This window comes from Colossoma macropomum, unplaced genomic scaffold (genome assembly GCF_904425465.1).
Source record: "Colossoma macropomum unplaced genomic scaffold, Colossoma_macropomum, whole genome shotgun sequence".
NCBI classification, from domain to species: domain Eukaryota; kingdom Metazoa; phylum Chordata; class Actinopteri; order Characiformes; family Serrasalmidae; genus Colossoma; species Colossoma macropomum.
Window position 1 is genome coordinate 2,805,181 of NW_023494788.1, and position 27,722 is coordinate 2,832,902.

The window sequence follows — 27,722 nt, forward strand, 5'->3', positions numbered from 1 at the left end:
CAGTCACTCCACAGAGACTGTCATAGGACAGGGGCTATGAGAGCAGGGGCTGATGGGATTTGTGGTCTGGGGGGGGTTGAGGATGAAGGCCAGGGGCAGCAGGCGAGGAGGGGGGACAAAAAACACTGACACTCCGAGCAAAAAAGAAACGATGTATAACAAAGTCAGGGAAACCCATAAAACGAGCTCGAAGAGGACAGGGGAGAGTAATCGAGCAGTGATTCATATTACAGTATAGAGAAGAAAAAAAACACCAACACAGACACCCAGAGAGAGCAGGAGACAGAATAAAGGACCCCAGAGGAACGAAACTGTCCTCTTTCCTTCAGCTGAAGCTGCATTCACATTACGGTGCTGAAGTGCACTGAGAAAAGTGATGCACTGAATTGATTCAAATGTGTACATTAATATATTACATCTTACAGTTCAGTCTTTCAGTTAGTGTGATGACGTAATCTGTTTTGTTTATGTACATATTAGAATGCTGCACTTTTTCCAGCGTGGCACAAATGTGAAACCGATGTGATTTTTTCAGAGCTGTCTGAACACACAGCTGTCTAGCCACATATGTGCTCCTACATGATGTAACGTAATGAGAACTTTATTGAGAGAGAGAGTTTTAACTGTATAAACTGTGTCCGTGAGGGTCCTTTCAGGACAGAGGTCTTCACACTCATAACCGATGTAGAGTGGAAAAATTCAGAGCTGAGGAATGAGCTCATAATGTGAATGCAGCTTTAGTCCTTTCTTCTATCTTGTGCCCCCCATCTGAGCATGTGTGTGTGTGCGTGTGCATGTGTGTGTGTGTGTGCTCAGCAGGACACCTCCATGGTGTGGCTGAGCTGGCCCACCCCCTCGCTGCTATCGGAGTGGGTGCACGCTCGGTTGCGTGAGCCGTCCATGGAGCCGCCGCTGGTCAGAGAGGCCGTCCGAGAGCGAGCGAGACGGGTCATACTGGCCGAGGGCACTGAGACAGAGACAAAGAGAGAGAGACAGAGAGAAGAGAGAGAGAGAGAGAGAGAATTAGAGAAATTAGAAAAAAGAGAAGAGAGAGAAGTGAGAGAGAAAAGAGACAGTGAAAAGAGAGAGAGAGAAAAGAATGAGGGAAAGTGAAAGACAACGAAAGAAAAAGAGGAAATGATCAGGGAGCAAAAGAGAAAACGAGAGAGGGAAGAAATGAAAAAGACAGAATGAAGGACAAGAAAAAGGAATAAATGAAAGACAGACAGAGAGAGTGAGAGAAAGAGGACGAGAGAGAGTGTGTGAGAGAGAGAGAGAAAAAAGAACAAGAGAGATAGGGAGTGAGAAAAGAGAGAAAGACAGAGAGAGAAGGAGAGAGAAAAGGACGGGACACAAAGAGAGAGAGAGAGAAAAGGACGAGACAGAAAGAGAGAGAGAGAAAGAGAGAGAGATGGTGAGAGAGAGAGAGAGAGAGAGAGGGAGAGAGAAAGAGATAGTGAGAGAGAGAGAGAGAGAGAGGCAGAGAGAGAGAGGGAGGGAGAGAGAAAGAGATGGTGAGAGAGAGAGGCAGAGAGAGAGAGAGAGAAAGGCAGAGAGAGAGAGAGAGAGGCAGAGAGAGAGAGAGAGAGAGGCAGAGAGAGAGAGAGGGGGGGGAGGGAGAGAGAAAGAGATGGTGAGAGAGAGAGAGAGAGAAAGGCAGAGAGAGAGGCAGAGAGAGAGAGAGAGAGGGTGAGTAACAGTAGCAGGCTGTTGCTGGTCTGTGTGTATGGAGGGTGGTCGGGATGGCATGCTAGTTTTTCATGAGAGCAGCAAATCATCCTGAACCTCAGTCTGTTTCAGGGGTTTGAATCAGGCTTTCAACGCATCCAAGGAATTCCAAGAAACTGCAAGACTAAAATTCCTCTCAGCAAACAGCAAACGTCTTCATTTCTTTCATCTTTCAATGATAATCATGCAGGGGCCGACGCAAACCCAGGTTAGCATCTAAGGGCAGAGTTCTGAGGATTCATTCTCCACAAACACATTCTCCACTTTCTCACAGCTTAGCTATTTCACATAGGGCTGGGCCTATATCTTATCACAGCATATCTTCCATATATCGATATCAGTAATTAGTGATAACTGATATATGGACGCCATCATGCTCGGTTTTAAAATGGTACATATAAAATGTAGGAAAATTTAAAATTTAAGAAATTCTTTAACGTTCTCTTACATTTGATTTAGGAACCATATCTACACTGTAGATGTTGTGGGACCTTTTCCTTTTTTTCTTCAAAATCACAGCCTTTTTTAATCTCTACATTTTTACACTGAAAATAGCTCACTAGCTAACTCTGCTAACTGTCTCACTGTGTGCTGTTGTGAGTGAATGGCTAGACTTCTTCACCCTGACAGTACAGTGAGTTAAAGGCACACACCAGCAACTATTACCCAGACTGAGGACCAAATACCATTATTATTTTAGTGAAAACAACATTGATGCTGACAAAAAATGTTTTTTTTTTCAATCATTGAAAAATTTCAATCATTACTGTTATCGTTTAACCATCTAGGTCTAATTTCTGGTCATAACATTATTATACAAAAGGTATAAAAGAACATTATCAGTTACAATTTTACTATTAGACATCAACAGGTTAACATTTGATCTGGCTCTAAATGTAGGTATTGTGATATAAACTGAGTCTGTTCTACAGTTTCTCATTAGGTTGAATGAATAACTGACTCTAAGACCCCATTTTATGCCTGGTCACTTCATGTATCGAAGGATTTTGGTCATACTGGGAGGAGTTTTGGTTGTACTGGGAGGGGCTTCAGTTGTACTGGGAGGAGTTTTCGATTGTACTGGGAGGGGTTTTGGTTGTACTGGGAGGAGTTTCAGTTGTACTGGGAGGAGTTTTGGTTGTACTGGGAGGAGTTTTTGTACAGGGAGGAGTTTCAGTTTTACTGGGAGGAGGCGTTTTGGTTGTACTGGGAGGAGTTTTTTGTATGGGGAGGGGTTTTGGTCGTACTGGGAGGAGTTCGGCCTCATCCAGATATAATCCTAATACTCAAGATGCATGAAGTGACCAGGTGTAAACAGGGTCTAAATGTAAGTATTGTGATCTACAGTTTGTCATTAGGTTAAATAAGAGGGAGCATGGAGAGGTTAACTGGCACGTCAAACTTCACTAGATCCTGATGGCATCGTAACACATTAAATTTCTGCGATGTGAAACCCTTCATCTCATAAATTTACACTGAAATGAATGTAATTTCACTGTCTAAGAGCTAAAGCGACTGCGGCTTTTCCCTTCCACAATACCTAAGTGATCATAACAGAGAAGGCCCATATTCATGACACACGTGCAATTCAGCCCTTGAAGCCTCTCTGATTGGCTGCCATGGCCTGTCATGCACAGAGAATGATAGGATATTTCGATGGCTGGAGTGCAGGAGGGAACGGCATGTTTTTCCTCAAGCGGAAAAAACAACGGCCAAAAACAAAACACACGATGAGCCAATAAGAGTCATACAGTTAAACAGGGACAAAAATTAAAGAAAGGAGGGATGTAAGACCCGAGAGAGTAAACGAATAAAAGAAAAGTCGACTGGCTTCAGATGGATGAGGCAGAGGAGGGCGGAGGCAGAGAGGAAACAGGAAGTACCTGGCCCCCCACTCATCCTCCGATCCTTTATATATGCAACTGAGAGAGGACAGGAAACACACACACACAAACACAGAGGGCAAGATTACAACAAACTCCTGCACCACACACACACAACACACACACACACACACACCTGTACAAGCATGAATAATACCCATAAGTATCTAAATGTAATGATTATGTCTCATTTGTATAATATATTTATATGCCATATAGGTATTCTATATGTACCATATGTATTATTTGTATGTAAGTATATAAAATAATAATGTTCAACATGTACTACATATAGGTATATACCTATATACCTATATGTACATATAGGTATATAAGTACCTATATGTAATAAGAAAATGTCCAATATGTTTATATATAAGCATTTATATGCACATGTCCCATATGTATTATATTATATGTAAGTATAATAATATTTGCCATATATCTTATATATCTATAAAAGTACCTATATGAAATAATGTGCTATATGTTTTATAGTTTATATGTATATATATATATATATTGTCACGTTTACTGCTATTAAAAGCAGACACACAACTTATGCACAAGTTGTGCTTTATTAAAGGCAAATAAAGCACACGCAATACAGAAAGCAAAGCTTTAGGCTAACAGCTAGCTCTAGCATTAGCTCAGATTTATAAATGTATGTATCTGTATCTATGTGTAATAATAATAAGCACCATACTACATGTAAGAAGACTTTTCTAAGCCTAAATGTAAACGCTTGGGATTTCTCTGGTTTTATGTCCTCATAATATACAAAAACAAGCTCTCTCTCACACACACACACACACACACACACAATTTTACAGATGAACTTGCATGTGCACATAGACACACACTCACAGTAGATATCTTTAATCTTTGTTTAGACACCCAGGAGGATGAGACTCTTTATCAGATGTATGAACTTAAACATGTTGAACTGTGTGACCACAATTAGGAACAGACTTATAAATAAACTCTACAGATTTACTGACTGCGTTCTAATTAGAGCCGGTGATTCTCTGCATGTCTATTGATTCCCCGCTCACCAGGCTGATTAACTGACAAACAGACTCAGATTAATCGCATTTACTGATACTTACTGTAGCCCATTCCCTGGAGGAAGTATTTAAATGCCTCTGTCAGTTTTCCAGGCTGTAAAAATTAAAAACAAATGACAATTTAACAAAAAAATAGACGTCACCGCCTTCATTATCATACATCTTTCCATTTCTCTAAACATATAAATAAATTACTTAGAAAAGCAATTTTAGAAGAAAAATACACACCGTTAAACAAGTAAAACACCTGTATCTGTCATGGTAACTGTAAAAGTGATTAAATGTACACACTTATCCGAAATGTTTGTACTGGAGCTACGAAGCTGATGTAGCTAACAAGTGAGCTTAAAACTAAGAATTAGCATGGTGCTAGCAGCATATATAAATGATCACGCTCTTGTTTTAAACCATGTGGAGTTGTTCATTGATCTCTAATAGACTTGCTAATGTAGTTTCTAAAACACTGTTATCTATAAAAATACACAAGGCCAGCTGGTTGTTATAAGCTTCCATTAGTTGTTAGCTACATTAGCATCACGCAAGAGGCAAACTAAGGCTGATTGACTGTTGATAGTTCACCACACTGTTCTTTTACGAGAAACGCATCCCACTGGGGCGGCCAGCTGTGGGTCAGTGACTTGAATCAGCCCGCAGTGAGTAAGGCTAGAAGACACAGAGTGTAACCTAAACTGGGGTCAATAATGAGCCGGATGCTGACCTGTGTGATCTGAGGCAGTCCGCCGGAGTCAGCCATCTGAAACAAAACCCTCACAGTAAGGTCATTCAGGTCATTGGTAATGGCTTTGAAAATATCGATTAGTGAGGAATTCTGCTCTTCAGACTTCCAGTAAGAAAATGTTCCATTGTAAAACTACAGGAATGTCTAGAGGATTCCTATATGAACAGTACATTCTTATATATATATATATGGCCACTTTTCCTTATCTATATTGCCGCAGATATCAGCGCAGATTTTGAGGGCGGGAATGCAGTGTTAGAAGCCAAACAAGTGCTTCCCTGAGTTGGGCTAAGTGACTTAACCATTAGGCTAGACTGCCAAAATACTGCCAAATACAAATCCCATACGTAGGCAGCTCAAACTCTACACTATTCTGACCCACTAGCCTGTAAAATACTTAAAACAAGGCTATTAAAAAGAAACCTATTCTCACTTGTGTGTTAAATGTATAAAGCAGTAATGACTAGTGTTACAGTACATTTGCATCACCATAAGGAATTAAATATAGTATATTTAGCTTTTTTATAAGGGCTATGTACATATCTATCACTGCTGTCGGATCAAAACCTTGTATCTCCAAAATAGTAACTTTACAGGAGAAAGAAAAAACTTACTTTACTTTTATGTAAGTCAATGGAACCAGACATTTTTCCACGTTATTTTGTACCGTTTCTGTTGGTCCACTCATTCATCATGAAATTTATAAACAATGTAAAGGACAACAGGCTAAACAATGCTGTTGTTATATATATATATATATATATATATTATATATATATATATATATATAGCAATGTAGCTCTTATCAAAAAGCTGTTTTTTTTTACTTTTCTCATGCTTAATAGTGAATTTCAATTTTGTTTTAAATTTGTTGTGTTTAAATTTGTTGCTATTAGATAGATTCTGTACTTGCAGCACATATTTTAATAATAATTGATGCTTCTCTTATAATCATTTTATCCAGCAGCTTTACTGAACATTGTATTTTATGTTCATACTGTACAGCCATAAGGCTTGGGTCATTTTCTCCTCTGCTGTGTTACATAGTTAGATTATTTTCTCTCACCTTGAGAAATGTGGTGTTGGTGGGGTCCAGCTTGGAGTTACACTCGACCTAAAAAAACAGAAATCACATTTTTAAAGTAAACATCATGTGAGGCAACTGGGTCACATTTTAATTTTAGGCCAGAAAGAAATTCACACTCAGCTGCCATGTACTGTTACTGCAGGGTAAGTGATGGTTTATAAATAGACGTGTTGTGTTAGGTGAGAGAGACAGCAGTGCTGAGAAAGGCGGAGAGAGGGGGAGGGAATGGGGGGGGTTGCATGTCTGTGACAGAGTGCATATTCGTGTTTGAGTGGTCTAGTTCTGTGTGTGCATGCTGACCCAGATATTGCAGGACTGCAGTGATGAGTCACTCCAGCAGTGGCTGCACATTTGCAGACGCCTGCAGCTTCTCCTCCACACACACATACACACAGAGGACTGTAGCCAACACTGTACACTCACTGGCCATTTTATTAGAAACACCTACCATGTACATCCACTTACTGGCCACTTTAATAGAAACACCTACCTTGTACTTCCACTAACTGGCCACTTTATTAGAAACACCTACCTTGTACTTCTACCAACTGGACACTTTATTAGAAACACCTACCTTGTACTTCCACTCACTGGCCATTTTATTAGAAACACCTACCTTGTACTTCCATTTACTGGCCACTTTATTAGAAACACCTACCTTGTACTTCCACTCACTGGCCATTTTATTAGAAACACCTACCTTGTACTTGCATACACTGGCCATTTTATTAGAAACACCCACCTTGTACTTCCACTGACTGGCCACTTTATTAGGAACACCTACCTTGTACTTCCACTAACTGGCCACTTTATTAGAAACACCTACCTTGTACTTCCATTCACTGGCCACTTTATTAGAAACACCTACCTTGTACTTCCACTCACTGGCCATTTTATTAGAAACACCTACCTTGTACTTGCATTCACTGGCCGCTTTATTACCTTGTACCTCTACTAACTGGCCACTTTACAGCTCCACTATACTGGTGTACATTACAGACTGTAGCTCATGAGTTGGTGCACAAATTATCAGCCTCCAGAACATCGCTATGGAAACACTTTTTGATTTGTATCTTTCTCACTCAGCTGACTCATTTCTGTTTCCTTCTCTCTCTGCCCTTCTTCACTTCTCTCTGCTCCTGATTTTCTGCTTGTTTCTCTTTATCTCTCCAGTCGAACATTCCATTTTCTTCTTGCTTTCGCTTCTCTCTGTGCCTTGAATTCATCCTCTCTCTCTCTCTCTCTCTCTCTCTCCTCTCTCTCTCTCATTTAATCTCTAATTCATTTGCTCATATCTTTTTCTCTCTCTCTTATCTTTGCCCTACTTTACTTTCATCTCCCTCTTCTCCCCCATTTCACATCTTATATTTTTTCTATTTCTCTCTCATTTCCCTCTATTTTTCTCTCACACGCTGTTGGTCTGATGGGATGTGAAGGCGCACTGACCCGGCACTCGCCCGGCATAAAAAATATCTGGCACAGATGAGCAGCTAACACAGAGAACAGCTAACACAGCCCAGAGAGAGCGCGCCTAAAGCCTGTGCCATCTGTCCCCGGGAGAGAGAGAGAAAGGAGAGAGAGAGAGAGAGAGAGGGGTGAGAGAGAGAGAGAGAGAGAGAGAGAGAAAGAGAGAAAGACGACTGACCTGCTTCTGTTTTTCTGAATGAGGACAAAACATCCCCTCACAGAGCCAAACACACCACAGAGACACAGCAGAGCGAGAGAAAGTCTGACACTCTGAAGCAGATCACACATGCAGCCATGTGCAAAAGTTTTGGCACCCATGCTCAGATTACAAGTTCTGTTGATTTTCTAAGTAAAAAAAATAAGTGAACACATCCTCTACAGAGAGCACACGTCTGCACATTTTAATACACAATTACTGTTTATTTGCTGAGTCATATACAAGGGAAAAAACTGCATAAGGAGAGACTGTTTCTACTGAATCTATGAGTAATACATTAACATTCATAATACATTAAAATACATTCACAAGGCATTATAAACATGGCTATAAATATTTATAAAATGCAATATATATTCTAGCCATATTTATTATGCCTTATGGGCATGTTTTACTCCTATCTGCATTTGCTTTGCGCGTGAGAATAATAATGACTTTAATAACTTTAGCATGCTGTAGATTAACGATTATCCGTTTTCAGAGTTGGATGACTCTATTTATCTAATGGTGTATTTATCTAATGATGTGACTCCAGCTACAGCAAAAGCAATGATCAATGGAGTGTTAGAGAAAAGCTGAGAGACTCACCACGCCCTCCTCTGCTGGAGCGTTATCACCAACGACCAGCATCACTGGGCACCTACAGGACACAGGAAGCATTAGTTACCTCCACACTGACACACAGTAGAGTTTATGTGTCTGACTGTACAGAGCACACACATATACACACACACACACACACACAGGTGTGAAAAACACACCTCAGGGTCTTGGCGTTGAGCACAGTCCCACTGCGGTTCATCTCCAAATCTCTACGACTGCAACATAAAACACACAGAAATCTCAGTTAATCCTTTCTAACCAACAGATGAATGATCTATAAATATATTAAGATATATATTCTAATACATATGTAGATAATATATATTCACAGAAATGCACATTAAAAACATACCAAACTACTGCAGTACATAGTTTGTAATATATATATATATATATATATATATATATATATATATATATATATATATACATATATATATATATATATGTGTGTGTGTGTGTGTGTGTGTGTGTGTGTGTGTATATATATTATATATATATATATATATATATATATAGTACTGCGCAAAAGTCGAAAATAACCTTAAGCAAACTGTTTAAAATGAATTAATGTGAACTATCACTTGCTTGTAAAAACTCCTTTTAATATTAGTGAATGAATGAAAACAAACAGTAATGCTGTAAAATGTAATATGAAATCCTTTGTTTAAAAAAAAAAATAGGATTTCTTACGAGCTGCATAAAGAAAAAAAGCTTTCATAAAGAACAAAAACAAAGTTTTTAAAATATCAATTTAAAATGTATAATTTCTAAAAATATCACTTCAATTTTTTAATAACTTTCAAATAGAATTTTCTCTGGTGCCTAAAAATTTAGCACAGCACTGTACAAAACAATATAATATAATGTATAAAACAAAACGTCTTTTGATGAGCAGTGTCCAAACTATTGCACACGACTGTATATAGATCGTTTTTTGAGGTTACATGTATAAATATGGATTATGTACATTGATTATGTATATTTTTTAAATGTATTATTATTATTGTTGTTGTTGTTGTGGTTGACCAATATGAATTATGCATTTAATCTGTATGTCTTCTGCACACACACACACACACACACACACACACACACACACACACACACACACATATATAATGGAGATTTTAATGAATGTAGTATATTATAGTATGTATAGTAAGTAAAACAGTATATTAAGTATAGTACATATATTAAGCAATACAGTATGTAATATATTAATGCAGATTTATACTGTATCATACTATATTTTCATTAATCTGCTTGAAAGGTTTATGGAAGACGTGTCTGCACTGGTGCTGTTGCTTACCTGTTGTACATGTTCCAGAAGAGCTGCAGGTTGAACTGGTTGATGGTGTTGTTGATCTGCTGACGGTAGCTCTGCACCAGCTCTGTGTTGTTCATCAGCTCCTCCTGCAGTTAACAGTGCAAAAAGCAACATCTTCCATTAAAGCTGGATGAAGCGTGTGCTGCAGCTGTAGTCCTGTACACTCACTGCTCATTATAATGTTTTCTCTGCTTCTGCATCAACTCATCCAGTAATCATTATCATGTCCCTCATTAGTTAAACCAGGCATACTAATCTTCTGGACCTCTGCTGAAAATGCCTCTCATATGAGAGTAATATTTTTAGATTAGATTAGATTAGAACTTCAATTTCCACTGTAGTGGAAAATGTTTTTTATGTTTTTTCCTTATATAAATATGCAATGTAGTTTGCAATCTAGCAGCAATATAAATAATTGAAAAAAAATCAGTCCATCGTTAATTAATAATTAGAATAAATGTATTATTATTGGTGTTGTTGTTGTTTGTTATTGTTGTCACTAAATAGTCATTTAATTAACAAATTAATTATAGAATGCTGGTTCTTATTTGCTCACCTGGCTGAAGAGGTGTGGTAGGACCATGTCTGGCAAGGTGCTGGTCAGTCCAGACAGTTTAGTGGCGGCCCAGTCGATCCAGCCCTTCCCATTGGGATCAATATTGAGCAGGACGAGACCCTCCACCAGATCAGGGAAGATCAACTGAGAGAGAGAGATAGAGAGAGAGAGAGAGAGAGAGAGAGAGAGAGCGAGCATGTTTAGCCCTCATTGCTTCAGGCTGTCTTCAAAATGCAGCGACATCAATACACAGACTCATTACTAAGACACTTACAGCGAACTTGGCGAGGATGTAGGCACCAGCCCCAACTCCAATTCCCACAATGCTTTTAAATCTGGTGATGGAGAATAAAAGTATCATTGTTTAGATGAGAATGTGCTCATACTCATCCTCATCCACTCTAATCAATGCCTTATCATCAACTCGAATCTAAGCATACTCATCTATTTTAATCTAACTGTACTCACTCTAAGCTAACAATATTTACCCTCTCTAATCTAACCATACTCACCCACTCTAACCACCCTTACCCACTCTAATCCAACCATACTCACCCACTCTGATCTTACCATACTCAGCCACTCTAATCTAACCATACTCACCCACTCTAACCACCCTCACCCACTCTAATCCAACCATACTCACCTACTCTGATCTAACCATACTCACCCACTCTGATCTAATCATATTCACCCACTCTAACCATCCTCACCCACTCTAATCCAACCATACTCACCCACTCTGATATAACCATATTCACCTACTCTAATCTAATCATTCGCACCCACTCTAACCATACGCATTCACTCTAATCTAACCATACTCACCCACTCTGATATAACCATGTTCACCCACTCTAATCTAACCATACTCACCCACTCTGATATAACCATACTCACCCACTCTAATCTAACTATACTCACCCACTCTAATCTAACCATACTCACCCACTCTAATCTAACTATACTCACCACTCTGATATAACCATGTTCACCTACTCTAATCTAACTATACTCACCCACTCTAATCTAACCATACTCACCCACTCTAATCTAACTATACTCACCCACTCTAATCTAACTATACTCACCCACTCTAATCTAACCATACTCACCCACTCTAATCTAACTATACTCCACCCACTCTAATCTAACCATACTCACCCACTCTAATCTAACTATACTCACCCACTCTAATCTAACCATACTCACCCACTCTAATCTAACTATACTCACCCACTCTAATCTAACTATACTCACCCACTCTAATCTAACCATACTCACCCACTTTAATCTAACTATACTCACCCACTCTAATCTAACCATACTCACTCACTCTGATATAACCATGTTCACCCACTCTAATCTAACTATACTCCCCCACTCTAATCTAACTATACTCACCCACTCTCTAATCTAACCATACTCCCCCACTCTAATCTAACTATACTCACCCACCCTAATCTAACTATACTCACCCACTCTAACCATACTCTATTGAAATCTAACTGTACTCACTCACTGTCCTCTAAAATTATTAACCCACTTTAATCTAACTATACTCACCCACTCTAATTTAACCATACTCACTCACTCTAATTTAACCATACTCACTCACTCTGATCTAACCATGCTTAAAAATAATCTACACATTATCACCCACTCTAATCTGACCATACTCACGAAGTCTGATCTAAGCATACTGACCTACTCTAAACCATACTAATCTAGACATACTAACCCAGTCTATATTACTATAGTCATACTCACCCAAAGTGCTGCACAACGCTGGGCAGCATACCTGCCAGCTGGTCCATGGTGGGGTACTGATATCTTCAGATGGGTAAAAAAAATCAGAATGAGGGCAAAGTAGGTAGAACAACCCAGTCTGAGAGCAGCAGTGTATGTTTTTGTGTGTTCATACCCTGGTGGCATCTGAGGAGCTCCGATTTGCTGGCCAGGTGCATCAACATGGCAAACTACAAAGTGCTTAGTGATCTCCCGCATGTCCTCATTATGGAACAGAGTGTTGAAGCACAACTTGTCTGAGAGAGAGAGAGAAATAGAATACATTTTTATCTAACCAGCAAATAGTGGAAGACAAATCTTCAACTTTGCTACCTTTATTCCTTTGTAGCAAACTTTTTGTTACAGTCATTACAATCGCAATACTTTTACATTTTAATATTAATAATATTTACAAAAATAAATATTTTTAGCACTATTAATATGATATTATTTCATTTAATTGAATTGAATCCTTCACTCATATGGTAAAAAGTAAAGGCCACATACACGACAAGTATGTGTAAGTATGGCAAAAGTATGTGGACACCCCTTCTAAAACGTTTGGCTATTTCAGAACAGTTCCAAACTGTACCTGGAAGCAACGTCAGCACAAGACCTGTTCATGTGGAGATTCATGGATGGGGTTACCATGGCAACCACAGCAGCTGCACAGAGGCCATGCACAATGCTGAGCATCAGCTAGAGTGGAGTAAAACACATTCTGCAGCAGAGGAGATGCTCAGGTGTCCACATACTTTTGGCTATATAGCGTATTCCTAATAACCTAGTGATGTGCTTAGTGTTAGTAGATCACTAAGCTTGGCCGATAATGAATTGTTGCGACAAACAACATCATCGTGATCCAAATTCAGCTACAAAGTATCACGTGATCATTACAGAGGCTTAGCCTACAGCTCGAATTTTCCCTAATGGTGATGAAATTACACTATATAATTCAATATAAGTATTTAATTAACAACTGGGGTGGCTTGTAATATTTCTTAATAATTTAAAATGACAGTATTCTGCCCAGATGACACTGTTAACATCTAGTGATTCTCTGTGTTCGTTTGGCTGGAAACCAAACTGGTGCGTTGGTGCATTTAAGTGCCATTTAAAGTATATATGATTACTTTATTAGTTGATGTTTGTATAACTCAGGGGTCGGCAACATGCGGCTCTTTTACTGTCCTGTTGTGGCTCCACAGCAGAATTAGATTTGTAGGTAAAAATAAAATAATCCTCCTTTACAGTAAAATAAAGCTCTGCTGATCGTTCAACACAGTTTAACAATAAATGATCTTAAACTCTGGAGTTAATGTAGAACTGCTAATTCACCCTTTAACTCTGAAGATCAGCGCAGACTGCTGGTCACCATAGCGACACTGACAACAGTCTCGCCCAGCTAGTAGCTAACGAAACGGCAAAGAGAAAGATTTAAGACGAACATTGATAATTTGGAGACGCATTTATAATCACTCCAGCTGGTTTCCTGATACGTTTAATCTGCAACCAGCAACTGACAAACACTAAAAAGTCGTGAAGCTGAAGTCGCTTCTCATTCACCAGCTTCTTGTGCGAATTTTCACGTTCCACCTTAAATGATGCACCAGTTAGCTACATAGTTAGCTACATTCTGGTGCCTCAGGCACAATTTAAGGTGGAATGGGAAATTCAAACAAGAAGCTGGTGAATGAGAAACTGACCTTAGCTTTGTAAAAAGTCCAATGTTGAGAGACATTTTATAATAAACTGCTCTACCTTTGCGGAAATGTTTCCTGCTGGAGATGTGAGAAAAGGGGCTATAGCTGACCTAAAGCTTAGAGCAAAGTAAGTCTGCATTTTCATTTATATTATATTTTTTAGGCTATACTAGCACATCAGCATGTACTGAGACATATTTACAGCCACAATGGTGAAACGTTGCTTCAGTAAAATGGACATAAAATGTTGTGGCTCCCAAGGTGCCTAGATTTTTGTTGAAAATGACTCTTCTTAGCATTTGGGTTGCCAACCCCTGATATAACTTATGATCATTTTTTTCTATTGTCTACATTGTTAACCAACCAAAAATTAGAAAGTGAAAGAGAACAAAAGAATGATAATTCACATAATATCAGTATTTAATTAGGTACTAATAAGTCTACCCTCACAAAGGGTTTAAGAATGGTTTAAAATGAGTTTATTAAAGGTTATAGTTGGGTTATAAATATTAAAAATCATTGATAAGCCATTATAACACATTTTAACATTATAACATTGTAACAGTGACCTGCCTCTTGCCAAATAGTGAATCCACATTCATCTATACTGTTAAACCTGGTTGCTTATTTTGCTTTACCATGAATCATCAGATATTCATGTTCTTCTGACATAACAGATCTGCTGCCCTTTTTATTTGTGTTACAACTGCTTATTAATGATTTTAAAGTGTTTAAGCATAATTAATAATCATGAATGAACTAACTTTAAACCCTTCATTAACACATTAAAGGTTATTCTAATTGTAAGTGGTACTCCTAATTGCATTTTCGATAATATTTATTATTGGCCCTATATTGGACTATAAGCTGGCCCAAATAGCCACAATTACCCGCCTCAACTTTCATAAATGAGTAAAGGGTGGAACTCCTCCCTCTAGAGCTGATGGCCTGTTTACATCCTGTTCCAGAATCTCAAACAACTGAAGCGAGACTAACGACTCCCTTCATACTGAACCATCACACCACATCACATCACACCACATCACATCACATCACATCAACAACAAACCGCCACTGTGTGAGTCCACGAGCAAATCACCGCGTTTAATGAGACACACACACACACACACACACACACCAGTGCTGTAAAAGCGCAGAGGGGCTCCGAGGGTCCCGGGTCACTCCGCCCACACAAACACACTGTCCGTCCAAAAAGGCTCTGCACTGAAGAGTGAATCATGAGCCCACCCCTGCAGCCCTCCGGCAAACTGACCCACTTCTATCCTCCCTCCATCACTCGCCACCCTCTATACAGGGCAGCCCTCCTCTCCTCCGTCTCCCACTCTCTCTCTCTCTCTCTCTCTCTCTCTCTCTCTCTCTCTCTCTCTCTCTTTCTTTCCCTTTCTTTCTTTCTCCTCTTTCCCTTTCTTTCTCTCTTTCCTCTTTCCCTCTCTCTCTTTCTCCTCTTTCCCTTTCTTTCTTTCTTTCTTCTCTTTCTATCTCTCTCTTTCTCCTTTTTCCCTTTCTTTCTCTTTCTCCTCTTTCTCTCTCTTTCTTTTTCTCTATTTCACTTTCTTTCTTTCTCATTGCCCCTCTCTCCCTATTTCTGTTTCTCTCTATTTCTCCTCTTTCCCTCTCTTTCTCCTTTTTCCTTCTATCTCTATCTTCTATCTATTTTTCTCTCTTTCTCTTTCTTTCTCGTCCCCATTTTTTCTCTCTATTTTTCTTTCTCATCCCCATTTCTGTTTCTCTCTTTCTCTCTCCTTTCCCTCTTCCTTCTTCTTCTCATTCTCCTTTCTCTCTCTCTCTTTTTCTAGTTCTCTCATTTTTTTCTCTCTTGTTTTCCTCTTTCTCTCTCTATTTCTCTCTCTCCTTCCTCCTCTATCCCTCTCTCCCTATTTCTCCAACTCACCCCTTTTCTTGTCTTTCTCTCCAGCACCATCTCTGTCTCCTTCCCTCCTCACTGGCTCTCTTTATTCTTCCTCTCTTTTTCTCTCACTCTCTCTTTCTCCTCTTTCCCCCTGTCATTATCTCACCCACTTCATCTCTCTCTTCCATTTTCTATCTTCTCCCTCTTTTCCTCTCTCCATCTCTCTCTCTCATTGTCTCAGTCTCCTCTTTCCTCTTCATTCTTCATTTCCTCTCTCTTCATCTCCTCTCTCTCTCTCTCTCTCTCTCTGACTCAGTGAGTCAGGTGACTTCAAGTCTTGCTGTGAATACTAATGTGAACATCTGCAGCTGAGAAGACCGCAATATAGAGAGAGAGAGAGAGAGAGAGAGAGAGAGAGAGAGAGAGAAGGAGAGAGAGAGAGAGAGAGATGTAGAAAAATAGACAGAATGAAAGATATATATACACATATACATATACATAGACTCTGCAGTGCTGACCCTCGCCAACACGAGTCACATGATATGGATGTTTTTCTGCCCTACATTCCTCTCTCTCTCTCTCTCTCTCTCTCTCCCTCTCCCTCTCCCTCTCCCTCTCCCTCTCCCTCTCGGGAGAGAGTGTGCTGCAGGATTAGAGGGAGGATGTATGGATGAGCCGAGGAAGAAGTGGAAGAAGTGGAGGAATGGATTAAGGAGGAAAGGAAAATGGAAAACAAGAGGATGATATAGAGAGCTGAGGAGAGCTTCATTCCTCTCTCTCTCTCTCTCTCTCTGTGTGTGTGTGTGTGTGTCTCTCTCAGTATTGATGATAGAGTGATGCTGCAGCTGAAGGAGAGCAGTAATTGGATGCTGTCAGACAGACGGATGTGGCTGTTTGAAGGTCGAGTGTGTGTGGCTGAGGCTCACACACACACACACACACACACACACACACACACACACACACACACACACACACAGATGTGACCTCTGAGACACACTGAGCTAAAAGATTCCAAATGAGCCGCAGTGTATCTGTACACTGCTAGTAAATACTGTATATCCTGTACAGAGAACAACATGATGGCCTTTTCTACCAATTTTAGTGCACAATTTCTATTTATTTGTTTACTTTAACACATTGAGGGAAAAATAAAACATGAAAAAAAGAGGTAGTGTCCCACTACTGGCCACTTGCGAGGCTCAGGAGGCGTGGCCATGCAGAGGGCCATGCAAAGAGGCTCATGGGTGCTGCACACTCCCCATAAAAAGGGACATTTATGATGTTGATGTTGTTGTTTGTTAGTTTAAAGGTATGTGTATGTGTTTATTGTGTTTTTCTGTGTTGGGGAATGGGTTTAGTCAGAGTGGACTGTGTTGAGTGGAGCTGTATGGCTAGAGGTGACCTGCCTGCACCGCGGCTGTGTTTCGTTCGTGCCTTTTTGCTGGTGTTTCAATAAAAAAGCACTGCTCACAGCAGAATCATGGTCTCTCCTGTTTCCTACTCTGTACTGATGACAAAATATAAAATACGCTTTAATTAAAAAGCACTTTTCTCCCTCAGTATGGTAAGATTCAGCAAATAAACAGCAATTGTGCATTTGTTGGTACAGAAGTGTGTTCTCTGTAGAGGACGTGTTCACTTATTCTCACGCAGAAAATCTTGAAAACACGTCATTTGACCAGGGACACATAAATGTACATACTATACAGATGTATGCAAATGTTTTTCTGCACTGCTGGAACAAAATCTTGCATTTCTAAAATGGGAACTTTCAGAAGAATGAAGAAACCTTGTTTACTTGTGATGGAAGTTAATGTTAAAGATTGTTGTTCAAGAAATTTTGGATGATTTGTGTTAGTGACATCAGCAAATCACTGTTGTCGGAACAAAACCTCGTATCTCCATGTTTGACGTTTTTCAGTTTTTGACATAATTTGAAAATACCCGTTGCTCTTTACATTGTCTGTAAATTTCATGATGAATGGACTAAAATAAATGATCCCAAATGACTTGGGAAAATGTCTGGTTCCATTGACTTACATTAAAAGTAAAGCATGTTTTTTCCTTCTCCTGTAAAGTTACCATTTTGGAGATACAAGGTTTTCTTCCGACAGTAACAAAATGATACTCCAATCGAGGCCCACCTGAATGAAAAAAAATTGAGTTTAGCAGTTTACTTGCTTTGGTAATAACTGTGTTGATGTAATATATTTTATTCATATAGAAACAATGTCCACATTCAGATCAATTTTTTGGTGTACTGGGGCATCAAAGAAGATGAAGGTACTCGCTACGTCCCGCTGTGACCCAAAGCAAAAATTACTCGCCAAATCAGATGACCAAAAAATCCTTTCATAACTCTAATCCTCCCATTAATGGATAACTGGGGCTTATGTAAGGACAGGCTTTCTGATGATTGTTTTATATAATCTTTCTAATATTTACAACAAAAGATGAACTGAAGTTAGCTGGCTTTTTCATTTTTTACTAAAGTAGCACAATGATAATGTAATCCGTTATCCAATTAACACCTCCATGCACAGATATGAGCTCCACTCATCCTGAGCTGAGAACTCCATAAATATACACAAAGGACTCACACATGCATAGTTAGTCTATTATCTTCGTCGAGGTGCTACAGAAGACAGATGGTGTTGCAGAGTGCCAGAAACTTACACAAACACATTTGTTTTCACTTTATCAGGTATTGCATTTAACACCTATTACAAAAAGAACTATATGTAATTGGAACATGTACCAATGTGCCTTTTCTGCTTGTAAAAATAAAAAAAAATAAAAGCACTTCTCATGGCAGAAATAATGGCCTCTCTCGCATCTCCTTTTTCACCAATGCTACAATGGTGTCAGAAGTGGGACAGAGCTTCCATGAGGCAAGAAGTGGACTTACAGGCGGACAGCAAAGAGGAAGAGAAGCTGGTGAGAGAGAAGATGGCGGAAAAAAACGACATAATGGCAGTTGGTATCTCTTTATCTAGAACTCTCATTTTCTCTCTTTTGTTCTTCTCTTTCTCTTTCTCTCTCCCTATTTCTCTTTTTTTCTCTTCATCTCACCTTTCCCTCTCTCTTTCTCTCCTCTTTATCGTTTTCTCCCTTTCACTTTTTCTCTCTCTCCTTCCCCTGCTTACCCTCTCTCACTGTTTCTCTATCTCACCCCTTTCCTTCTCTCTCTTTCTCTCCTCTTTTCCTCTATTACTATCTCTTCCCACTTCATCTCTCTCTTTCTCTATCTTCTCCCTCTCTTTTCTTCTTTCCATCTCTCACACTCATTGTCTCTGTCACCTCTTTCCTTGTCATTCCTCATTTCCTCTCTCTTTTTCACCAACACTACAGTGGTGTCAGAAGTGGAATACTGCTGCCAGGTAGCAAGAAGTGGAATGGCACTTCAAAAAACTTATAGGTGGACAGCAAAGAAGAAGAGAAGCAGGTGAGAGAGAAGCCAGTGAAAGAGAAGATGGCGGAAGAGATGATGTAGTGGTAGTCGGTGGCAGGGCTCAGCCAAGGCCTGGCAAAAGAGAGACCGTACATATCCGCCTACTGCGCTATAATGGTAAAGGTGCATGGGAGCCCTACTATGCACTGCAAATGGCCGCCCAGCATCATGGCACAGCTAGTCCTTTCCAGGACTAGCAGTGCCTAGTCCTGGAAGGACTCCAGGTACTCCTGCCGGTGGAACAACATGTGGCAGAAATAACAGCCTCTCCCGCATCTCCACCTATGCCGACACCACAGTATTATATTTATTTAAGTACCTACATGTTATAGTATGTCTCATACATAGTATGTACAGTGGAGGAAATAAGTATTTGATCCCCCACTGACTTTAAAAGTTTTAATACAAAAAAAATAAATGAGACATCTCATAATTTTATGCCAGCTTTATTTTAACAGTGACACATAGAATATCAAAAGAAAAACTGAGAAAATTACAAGAAATGAGAAATAAAAATTAATTTGAATTTCACTGAAGGAAATAAGTATTTGACCCCCTAGTAAAACATCATTTAATACTTGGTGGCAAAACCCTTGTTGGCAAGCACAGCGGTCAGACGTTTCTTGTAGTTTTTCATAAGGTTTGCACTTCAGGAGTAATTTTGGCCCGCTCCTCTCTGCAGATCATCTCCAAATCTGGCATGCATTTGGAAACGCGAAGCTTCAGCTCTCTCCATAGATTTTTTATGGGATTGAGGTCAGGAGACTGGCTAGGCCATTCCATGACCTTGATATGCTTCTTATGGAGCCACTCCTTTGTTTCCTTGGCTGTATGTTTTGGGTCGTTGTCGTGCTGGAAGACCCATCCACGACCCATTTTCAGTGCCCTGGCGGAGGCAAGGAGGTTGTCACCCAGGATTTTGCGATACATGGCCCCGTTCATCTTCCCATCGATGCGGTGAAGTTGGCCTGTGCCCTTAGAAGAAAAACACCCCCAAAACATAATACTTCCACCACCATGCTTGACGGTGGGGATGGTGATCTTAGGGTCATATTCTGTATTTTTCTTCCTCCAAACACGTCGAGTTGAGTTGAGGCCAAAGAGTTCAATTTTGGTCTCATCTGACCACAGCACCTTCTCCCAGTCTCTCTCTGAGTCATTAATATGTTCATTGGCAAACTTGAGGCGGGTCTGGACGTGAGCCTTCTTGAGCAGAGGAACCTGGCGTGCACTGCAGGATTTTAAACCATTATGTCTCAGTGTATTACCAATGGTTTTTTTGGAGACTGTGGTCCCAGCTGCCTTGAGATCATTAACCAGCTCCTTCCGTGTAGTTCTTGGCTGATTTTTAGCCTTTCTCATGATCAGTGAGACTCCACGAGGTGATATCTTACATGGAGCTCCAGGCCTAGGTCGATTGACAGTAATATTGTACTTCTTCCACTTCCGAATAATTGCCCCAACAGTTGTCACCTTCTCATCCAGCTTCTTACTTATGGCTTTGTAGCCCATTCCAGCCTTGTATAGGTCAACAGTTTTGTCCCTGACATCTTTAGACAGCTCTTTAGTCTTGCCCATGGTGGAGATGTTGGAGTGTCACTGAATCTGTTGGCAGGTGGCCTTTTATACAGGTGACAATTTGGGACAGGTGTCTCTCATGCAGGTAACGACTTCACTGAGATTAGGGTGTGTCAGTGGTCTGTGGGAGCCAACATTAGTCATGGTTTTTAGGGGATCAAATACTTATTTCCCTCAATGAAATGCAAATTATTTTTGATTTAAATATTATTTAATTTTCTAGATTTTCTTTTTGATATTCCATCTCTCACTGTTAAAATGAAGCTACCATAAAAATCATAGACTGTTTAATTATTTGTCAGAGTACAAACTTTCAAAATCAGTGGGGGATCAAATACTTATTGTATGTAAGTATCCGTACGCAATAATAAGCATAAGTATGTGTTTTATATGAAATATACATAAAGATACTTACGGTTGAGTCCTACATCGTGGTAGGTGAGGATCGCGGGCTTGTTGCCCTTCGGAGCTCCGCGGATCACCACATGGAGCAACCCATAGGGAGTGTCAATGTCATGTTCCTAAAACATACAAACATAAACATTCCAATCATTTCATAATCCAGGCTTGTTTCCACAGAGGGGGTTAGAACAGCTGTGCTGATGCAGGATCAGTTTCTCCTGCTTTATCTCCAGGTCTTTGCCATTATGTGGTAAAACTGTAAACTGACCCAGAAACAGTGAATAAGAGCAGAAGCCCGTAGTCAGCTGTGACCTTTACTGACAAAACCCTCTGATGTGATGACATTTAAATATAGACATGGACTAACATACAGCTGGACAACCAAAAATATCCATCAAACTGGGTCATTGTTTTAAACCTGGATGTAATTTCCTTTGTATGTACACAGCATATTTCACAAATTATACTAAGCCATGTATTTATGCTGTAAAATCATGACTTTATGGTCTATAACTCTATATACAGATATCAATCATGAAATGTGCATATAAGATACATATATATATATATATATATATATATATATATGTATGTGTGTATATATATATATATATATATATGATACTGAATCCAAATTGACTGCTTTAAAATCTTATATATTCATGTTAAAATCTAAATGTAGCATTTACTTTACTCTCTAAGGAAATTGTTAGAAGTGCAAACAATAGAAATTTAGCTCAAATGATTTGAAACAGAACATCATAAATACTCTGAATAGTATATGATTACTCCACTCTGAAATCAAAAGTAGACTAATTAATCCCTAATTAATTAACGAGCAGGACACTCTCTCTGGCCTGTGCAGCAGCTGGCACAGTTTTGCTGGGAGTTTTTTCTTGTTCGTCTCAAATCCGCACTGACCTACATCTCACATGCCACACGCAGCATGCGTGATGTTTTCGCTCTGCTGCAGGATTACGCCTGTCAGGAGCTTTACAGAGCGTGCAGCGCACACACACGCGCACGCACACACGCACGCACGCACACGCACACACAGTAAACCTGTGCATGTCTTTATTTCACCATGTGCTGAATATGAACATATGAATAGATTATTTCTGGGTCAAACTGTGTGTACACATTTTAGAATGATGTCATATGAAGATCTGACTATGTGATAATAATAATAATGTACCTATATGCAATAATAAGATCAATGTTTATCTATCTACATATATATAAATACATATATATATATATATATATATATATATATACATAGAGAGAGAGAGAGAGAGAGGCAGAGTGAGAGAGAGACATAGGGATGTGTGGCATTTATTTGCTTTACAATGCCATAATGATAGGAATATGTATTTATTCATATTCATTTCAATCAAGATACACTCCAGTCTTTCTGTATGCAAGACTGGCAGTTCAAATGTGTACATTTCTGCATGAATAAAACAGATTGCATTAAAACAGCCACTGCCCAAGCTAGGCAAACTGAAAGACAGCATTAAGCTGTAATAATGTATTTTATTAATGTGGAAATAATGTACACATTTGAATCAAGTCAGTCTAATGTAATGTATACATTTAAATCAAGCAAATTCAATGCAGCACTTTGGTGTAATTCTCTTTCTCTATTAATCTCAAGGTCATACATTTGTCCCTGAATGCAGATTTCTGACACACACACACACATTGGGTCAAAACATGTAATAAATATAAGCAGCCCTGACCACCGCATGCTTGTGCTTATAAATATTGATGTTCATTTGTTTGTCTGTTTTTCTGATTGAGCTGATTCATGGTGTGTGTGTGTGTGTGTGTGTGTGTGTGTGTGTGTGTGTGTGTGTGTGGGTGACTCTGCACCAATTCAGCATGTTTTTATGTCACCCATGACTCTTCAGTTTTCACAGTAATTTCTTTCCATCATGTTTCAGACTCACTCACTGTCATCACTCACACTCATATCTCACACACTGCTGTGGGTTAATTTGTAGTTCTGGGTGGAAATTCAGTGATTTTTTTTTTTCCATTTTAATAGAACAACAGCATGCGTCTTTACTTTTCCTATTTAAAACAATTGAATTTGGATATTTACATGAATACAATGACTTTGTACACAATAAAAAATTCTCCAACCATAAGCTAGTCATGCAGTATGACACTGTAAACAGGAAATAGGTCAAATCATTGCTCCTTCTTTGGTTATAGACTGCTGATACAGACCCACTCTTGATCCCTTGACTGTCTCCTATTCTATTATATTATTCTACCTGGTTCGTATTGTGTGCTTTTGCTCTGTCCTTTTTTATATTATAATAAATGCTTATTAAAAATAGCTTCATTCTCTTCTTTTTTGCAGAGCATTAATATAATAATTTGAAACATATACATTTAAACACACACAGACGCATGCAAGCACATTCAAATCCTGTATTTCACAATTATGCAAAACAGAGACCCTCCCTTTGCTCAGCTATACACAGTGACACTGCATTCCCGCACATCCACAACCCCCCGCCCAGTGGCACTCACCCCGTCCCAACACTCAGGCATGGCTGCTCTAGACTGCGTGCGTGCTCAGAGGATGAGGATGTTGAGGAAGAGTGCGATCAAGACGACGCAACCTGTGCTGGTCCTCTCCGGGCGGGCAGATTAGGATCCAGACAACAAACGCAGAGAGATGCTGCTGATGCTGCTGTTGCTACGGCTGCAGATTCTTTGTCTCCTCTCCTCCTGCTACAGGGGGCTAAGCTCCTTAAGCCCCTCCCCCCAGCCCACCCTTACACCACAACTCAGCCTTCCATTGGCCATCATCTCAGCCTGCTTTTGCCCTTCAACACAGCCTCCAGCTGACCCAGAAACACACTGAACATGTATTACCAGATATTCCACTTACAGTTTTGGAATATGTTGACAATATACTGTATAACAATATATTGAATTTAATCATAGTGCATTGGCTCAACCTACTACTGGACCTACTGATCATTACCTCAGCATCCTATTGGCCCACATGACAATGGTAATATAACATATTCTATTTACATTTTTAAATGCATAAATAACACAATATTTTTATTTTTTGTAGGAAAAAGCCGTCAGCCTCCTGTTGTCCATCAACTTAGCCTCCTATTGGACATTAATTTAGCCTCCTATTTGCTGTCAACTCACACTCATTTTAGCTGTAATTCAGCCTCTCATTGGTCGACAACTCAGTGTCTTATTTGCTGCCAACTCAGACTCCAATTTGCTATTAATGCTACCTCCTATTTGATATCAGCTCTGCCTCCTATCTGATGTTACCTCAGCCTCCTAACTCAGCCTCGTATTGGATGTCAATTTAGCTTCCCATTTGCTGTCAACTCAGACTCCTATTAGCTGTAATTGAACCTCCCATTGATCATCAACTCAGTATTTCATTAGTTTTCAACTCAGCCTCCTATATGACATCACCTCAGCCTCCTATATGACATCAGCTCAGCCTTCTATTTGACATCAGCTCAGCCTTCTATTTGACATCACCTCAGCCTCCTATATGACATCACCCAAGCCTCCTATATGACATCAGCTCAGCCTCCTATTTGACATCACCTAACCCTGATATATGACATCACCTCAGCCTCCTATATGACATCAACTCAGCCTCCTACATGACATTACCTCTGCCTCCTATATGACATCACCTCAGCCTCCTATATGACATCAGCTCAGCCTCCTATTTGACATCACCTAACCCTTATATATGACATCACCTCTGCCTCCTATATGACATCAACTCAGTCTCCTATATGACATCATCTCAGCCTCCTGTTTGCCATCAACTCAGTCTCCCATTTGACATCAACTCAGCCTCCTACATGACATCACCTCAGCCTCCTATATGACATCACCTCTGCCTCCTACATGACATCACCTCAGCCTCCTATATGACATCACCTCTGCCTCCTACATGACATCACCTCAGCCTCCTATATGACATCACCTCTGCCTCCTATTTGACATCAACTCAGTCTCCTATATGACATCAGCTCAGCCTCCCTTCGGTCATCAACTCAGCCTCCTATTGGCTGTAATTCAGCCTCCCAGTGATCATCAACATGGTCTACTATTGGCTGTAATTCAGCCTCCCATTGGTCATCAATTCAGCCTCCTATTGACTGTAATTCAGCCTCCCATTGGTCATCAATTCAGCCTCCTATTGGCTGTAATTCAGCCTCCCATTGATCATCAGCACAGTCTCCTAGTGACTATAATTCAGCCTGCCATTGGTCATCAAATTCAGCCTCCTACTAGCTGTAATTCACCCTCCCATCGGTCATCAACTCAGCTTTCTATTGGTTGTGCTTCTATTGGCTGCTGGATGTGTCAGTCTACTGTGAGTTTGTTTTGTTCTCTAACTGGGTCTGTGTTCTCAGTGTTTCTGGGTCAGGGATGTTGAACGTGGTTCTGTCCTTGTCCTACACACCCACCCAACAAACCTCCCTCGCTATTGTCCATTCACATTCCCCTTTAGATCCGGCTCAGTCCAGTCTAAAGCACTTCAGGCCACATCTCAGACAGAACTGTAACAGCGGTGGTAAATAATGAATGTCCTCATTGCTCTCCTGGATGAGCTCAGACGTGCAACAACTCCAGCCATCCTAAATCCAGATTAAACGTATTCCTTTCTTCCTTCTTTCTTTCTGCTTTTGACTGAACTCTCAGCACAAGCACTACGTCACACCTTTGATGTTATGTAGATTTTTTTATCTGTCTTGTTCCTTTATTATTATATATATTTATATTTATGTTTGTATGCCTGCATATGTAAAACATAGAATGACCTTTGTACATGAAATGTGCTGATCTCAGATCAGTAGACACGGATCTCAGTATAGGAACAGGATGTCCCTTTGTGGAGTGAATTATGTTCTATAGGGACAGTGTTGTTGTCTGTGTGCCAGCTGCCTGCAGTGACCGGATCAGCACTGCGGTTAGTAGGCTACGTGCTTCTCCACATGTCCACTAGGAGGAGGACGGTGCTGCAGTACAACACACAGCTCCCTGATTCCTCAGTGAGCTGTGTGAGAAAGTGTCTAATGCTAAACTGAGAACAGTGATGCTCTGAATTTACTTCCTTCAAACTTTACATCATCTCCACAAAAACTATATGGACAAAAGTACTGGGACACCTACACATTACACCCACAGGAGCTTTTATGTCATCCCATTCTAAATCCATAGATATTAATATGGAGTTGGTCCCCCTTTTGCAGCTGTAACAGCTTCCACTCTTCTGGGAAGCTTTCTACAAGACGTTGCAGAGTGTCTGTAGGAATTTTAGCCCATTCATCCAGAAGAGCATTTGTGAGGTCAGACACTGATGATGGACAAGAAAGCCTGGATCACAATCTCCATTCTAGTTCATCCCAAAGGTGTTTGATAGGGTTGAGGTCAGGGCTCTGTGAGGACCAGTCAAGTTCTTCCACACCAAACTCACCCAGTCAGGCCTTTATGGAGCTGCTTTGTGCACTGGGGCTCAGTCATGCTGGAACAGAAAAGGGCTTCACCAAACTGTTCCCACAAAGTTGGAAGCAAACAATTGTCCAAAATGTCTTTGTGCTGAAGCATTAAGATTCCCCTTCACTGGAACTAAGGGTTCTAGACCAACCCCTGAAAAACAACCCCATAGCATCATCCCTCCTCCACCAAACTTTACAGCTGGCACAGTGCAGTCAGGCAGGTAACGTTCTCCTGGCATTCACCAAACCCAGACTCGTCCATCAGACTGACAGATAGAGAAGCGTGATTCATCACTCCACAGAATGTGTTTCCACTGCTCCAGAGTCCAGTGGCGGCGCTTCACACCACTCCATCCCATTTGGCATTGTGCATTTTGATCTTAGGCTTGTGTGCAGCTGCTCGGCAATGGAGACACATTTCGTGAAGCTCCTGATGCACAGTTCTTTTGCTAATGTAGCTTCCAGAGGCAAGTTGAAACTCAGCACTCAGCAGCCCCACTCTGTGAGTCTGCGTGGTCTACCGCTTGGCTGAGCTGTTGCTGCTCCTAGATGCTTCCATTTCACAATAATAGCACTTACAGTTGGCTGGGGCAGATCTAGCAGGACAGAAACTTCACAAACTGACTTGTGGCAGAAGTGGCATCCTATGACAGTGCCATATTTAAAGTCAATGAGCTCATCAGTGCGACTCATTCTACTGCCAGTGTTTGTCTATCGAGACCGCAAGGCTATGTGCT

The 27,722-nt window shown here is 40.2% G+C and overlaps 1 protein-coding gene across 4 annotated transcripts in view; it reads right to left on the minus strand.

Annotated features, from left to right (window-relative positions):
* Nucleotides 1-801: 801 nt before the first annotated feature.
* The window catches only part of ndrg4 (NDRG family member 4), a 66,247-nt gene continuing 39,326 nt past the window's right edge, over nucleotides 802-27,722 (minus strand). For 2 of the 4 annotated variants that reach the window (XM_036568047.1, XM_036568046.1), the window contains 13 exons: nucleotides 21,486-21,591; nucleotides 12,602-12,722; nucleotides 12,448-12,510; nucleotides 10,952-11,012; nucleotides 10,678-10,821; nucleotides 10,104-10,207; nucleotides 8,950-9,006; nucleotides 8,777-8,828; nucleotides 6,484-6,531; nucleotides 5,397-5,432; nucleotides 4,721-4,772; nucleotides 3,612-3,650; nucleotides 802-967 (listed from right to left, as the gene is read on the minus strand). In XM_036568047.1, the coding sequence (XP_036423940.1) occupies nucleotides 813-967; nucleotides 3,612-3,650; nucleotides 4,721-4,772; nucleotides 5,397-5,432; nucleotides 6,484-6,531; nucleotides 8,777-8,828; nucleotides 8,950-9,006; nucleotides 10,104-10,207; nucleotides 10,678-10,821; nucleotides 10,952-11,012; nucleotides 12,448-12,510; nucleotides 12,602-12,722; nucleotides 21,486-21,591 (1,038 nt within the window). In that variant the 3' untranslated portion in view covers nucleotides 802-812. Of the gene's footprint in view, nucleotides 968-3,611; nucleotides 3,651-4,720; nucleotides 4,773-5,396; nucleotides 5,433-6,483; nucleotides 6,532-8,776; nucleotides 8,829-8,949; nucleotides 9,007-10,103; nucleotides 10,208-10,677; nucleotides 10,822-10,951; nucleotides 11,013-12,447; nucleotides 12,511-12,601; nucleotides 12,723-21,485; nucleotides 21,592-24,016; nucleotides 24,237-27,722 lie in introns of those variants that run through there. The other 2 variants (XM_036568048.1, XM_036568049.1) reach the window with 2 other exon arrangements.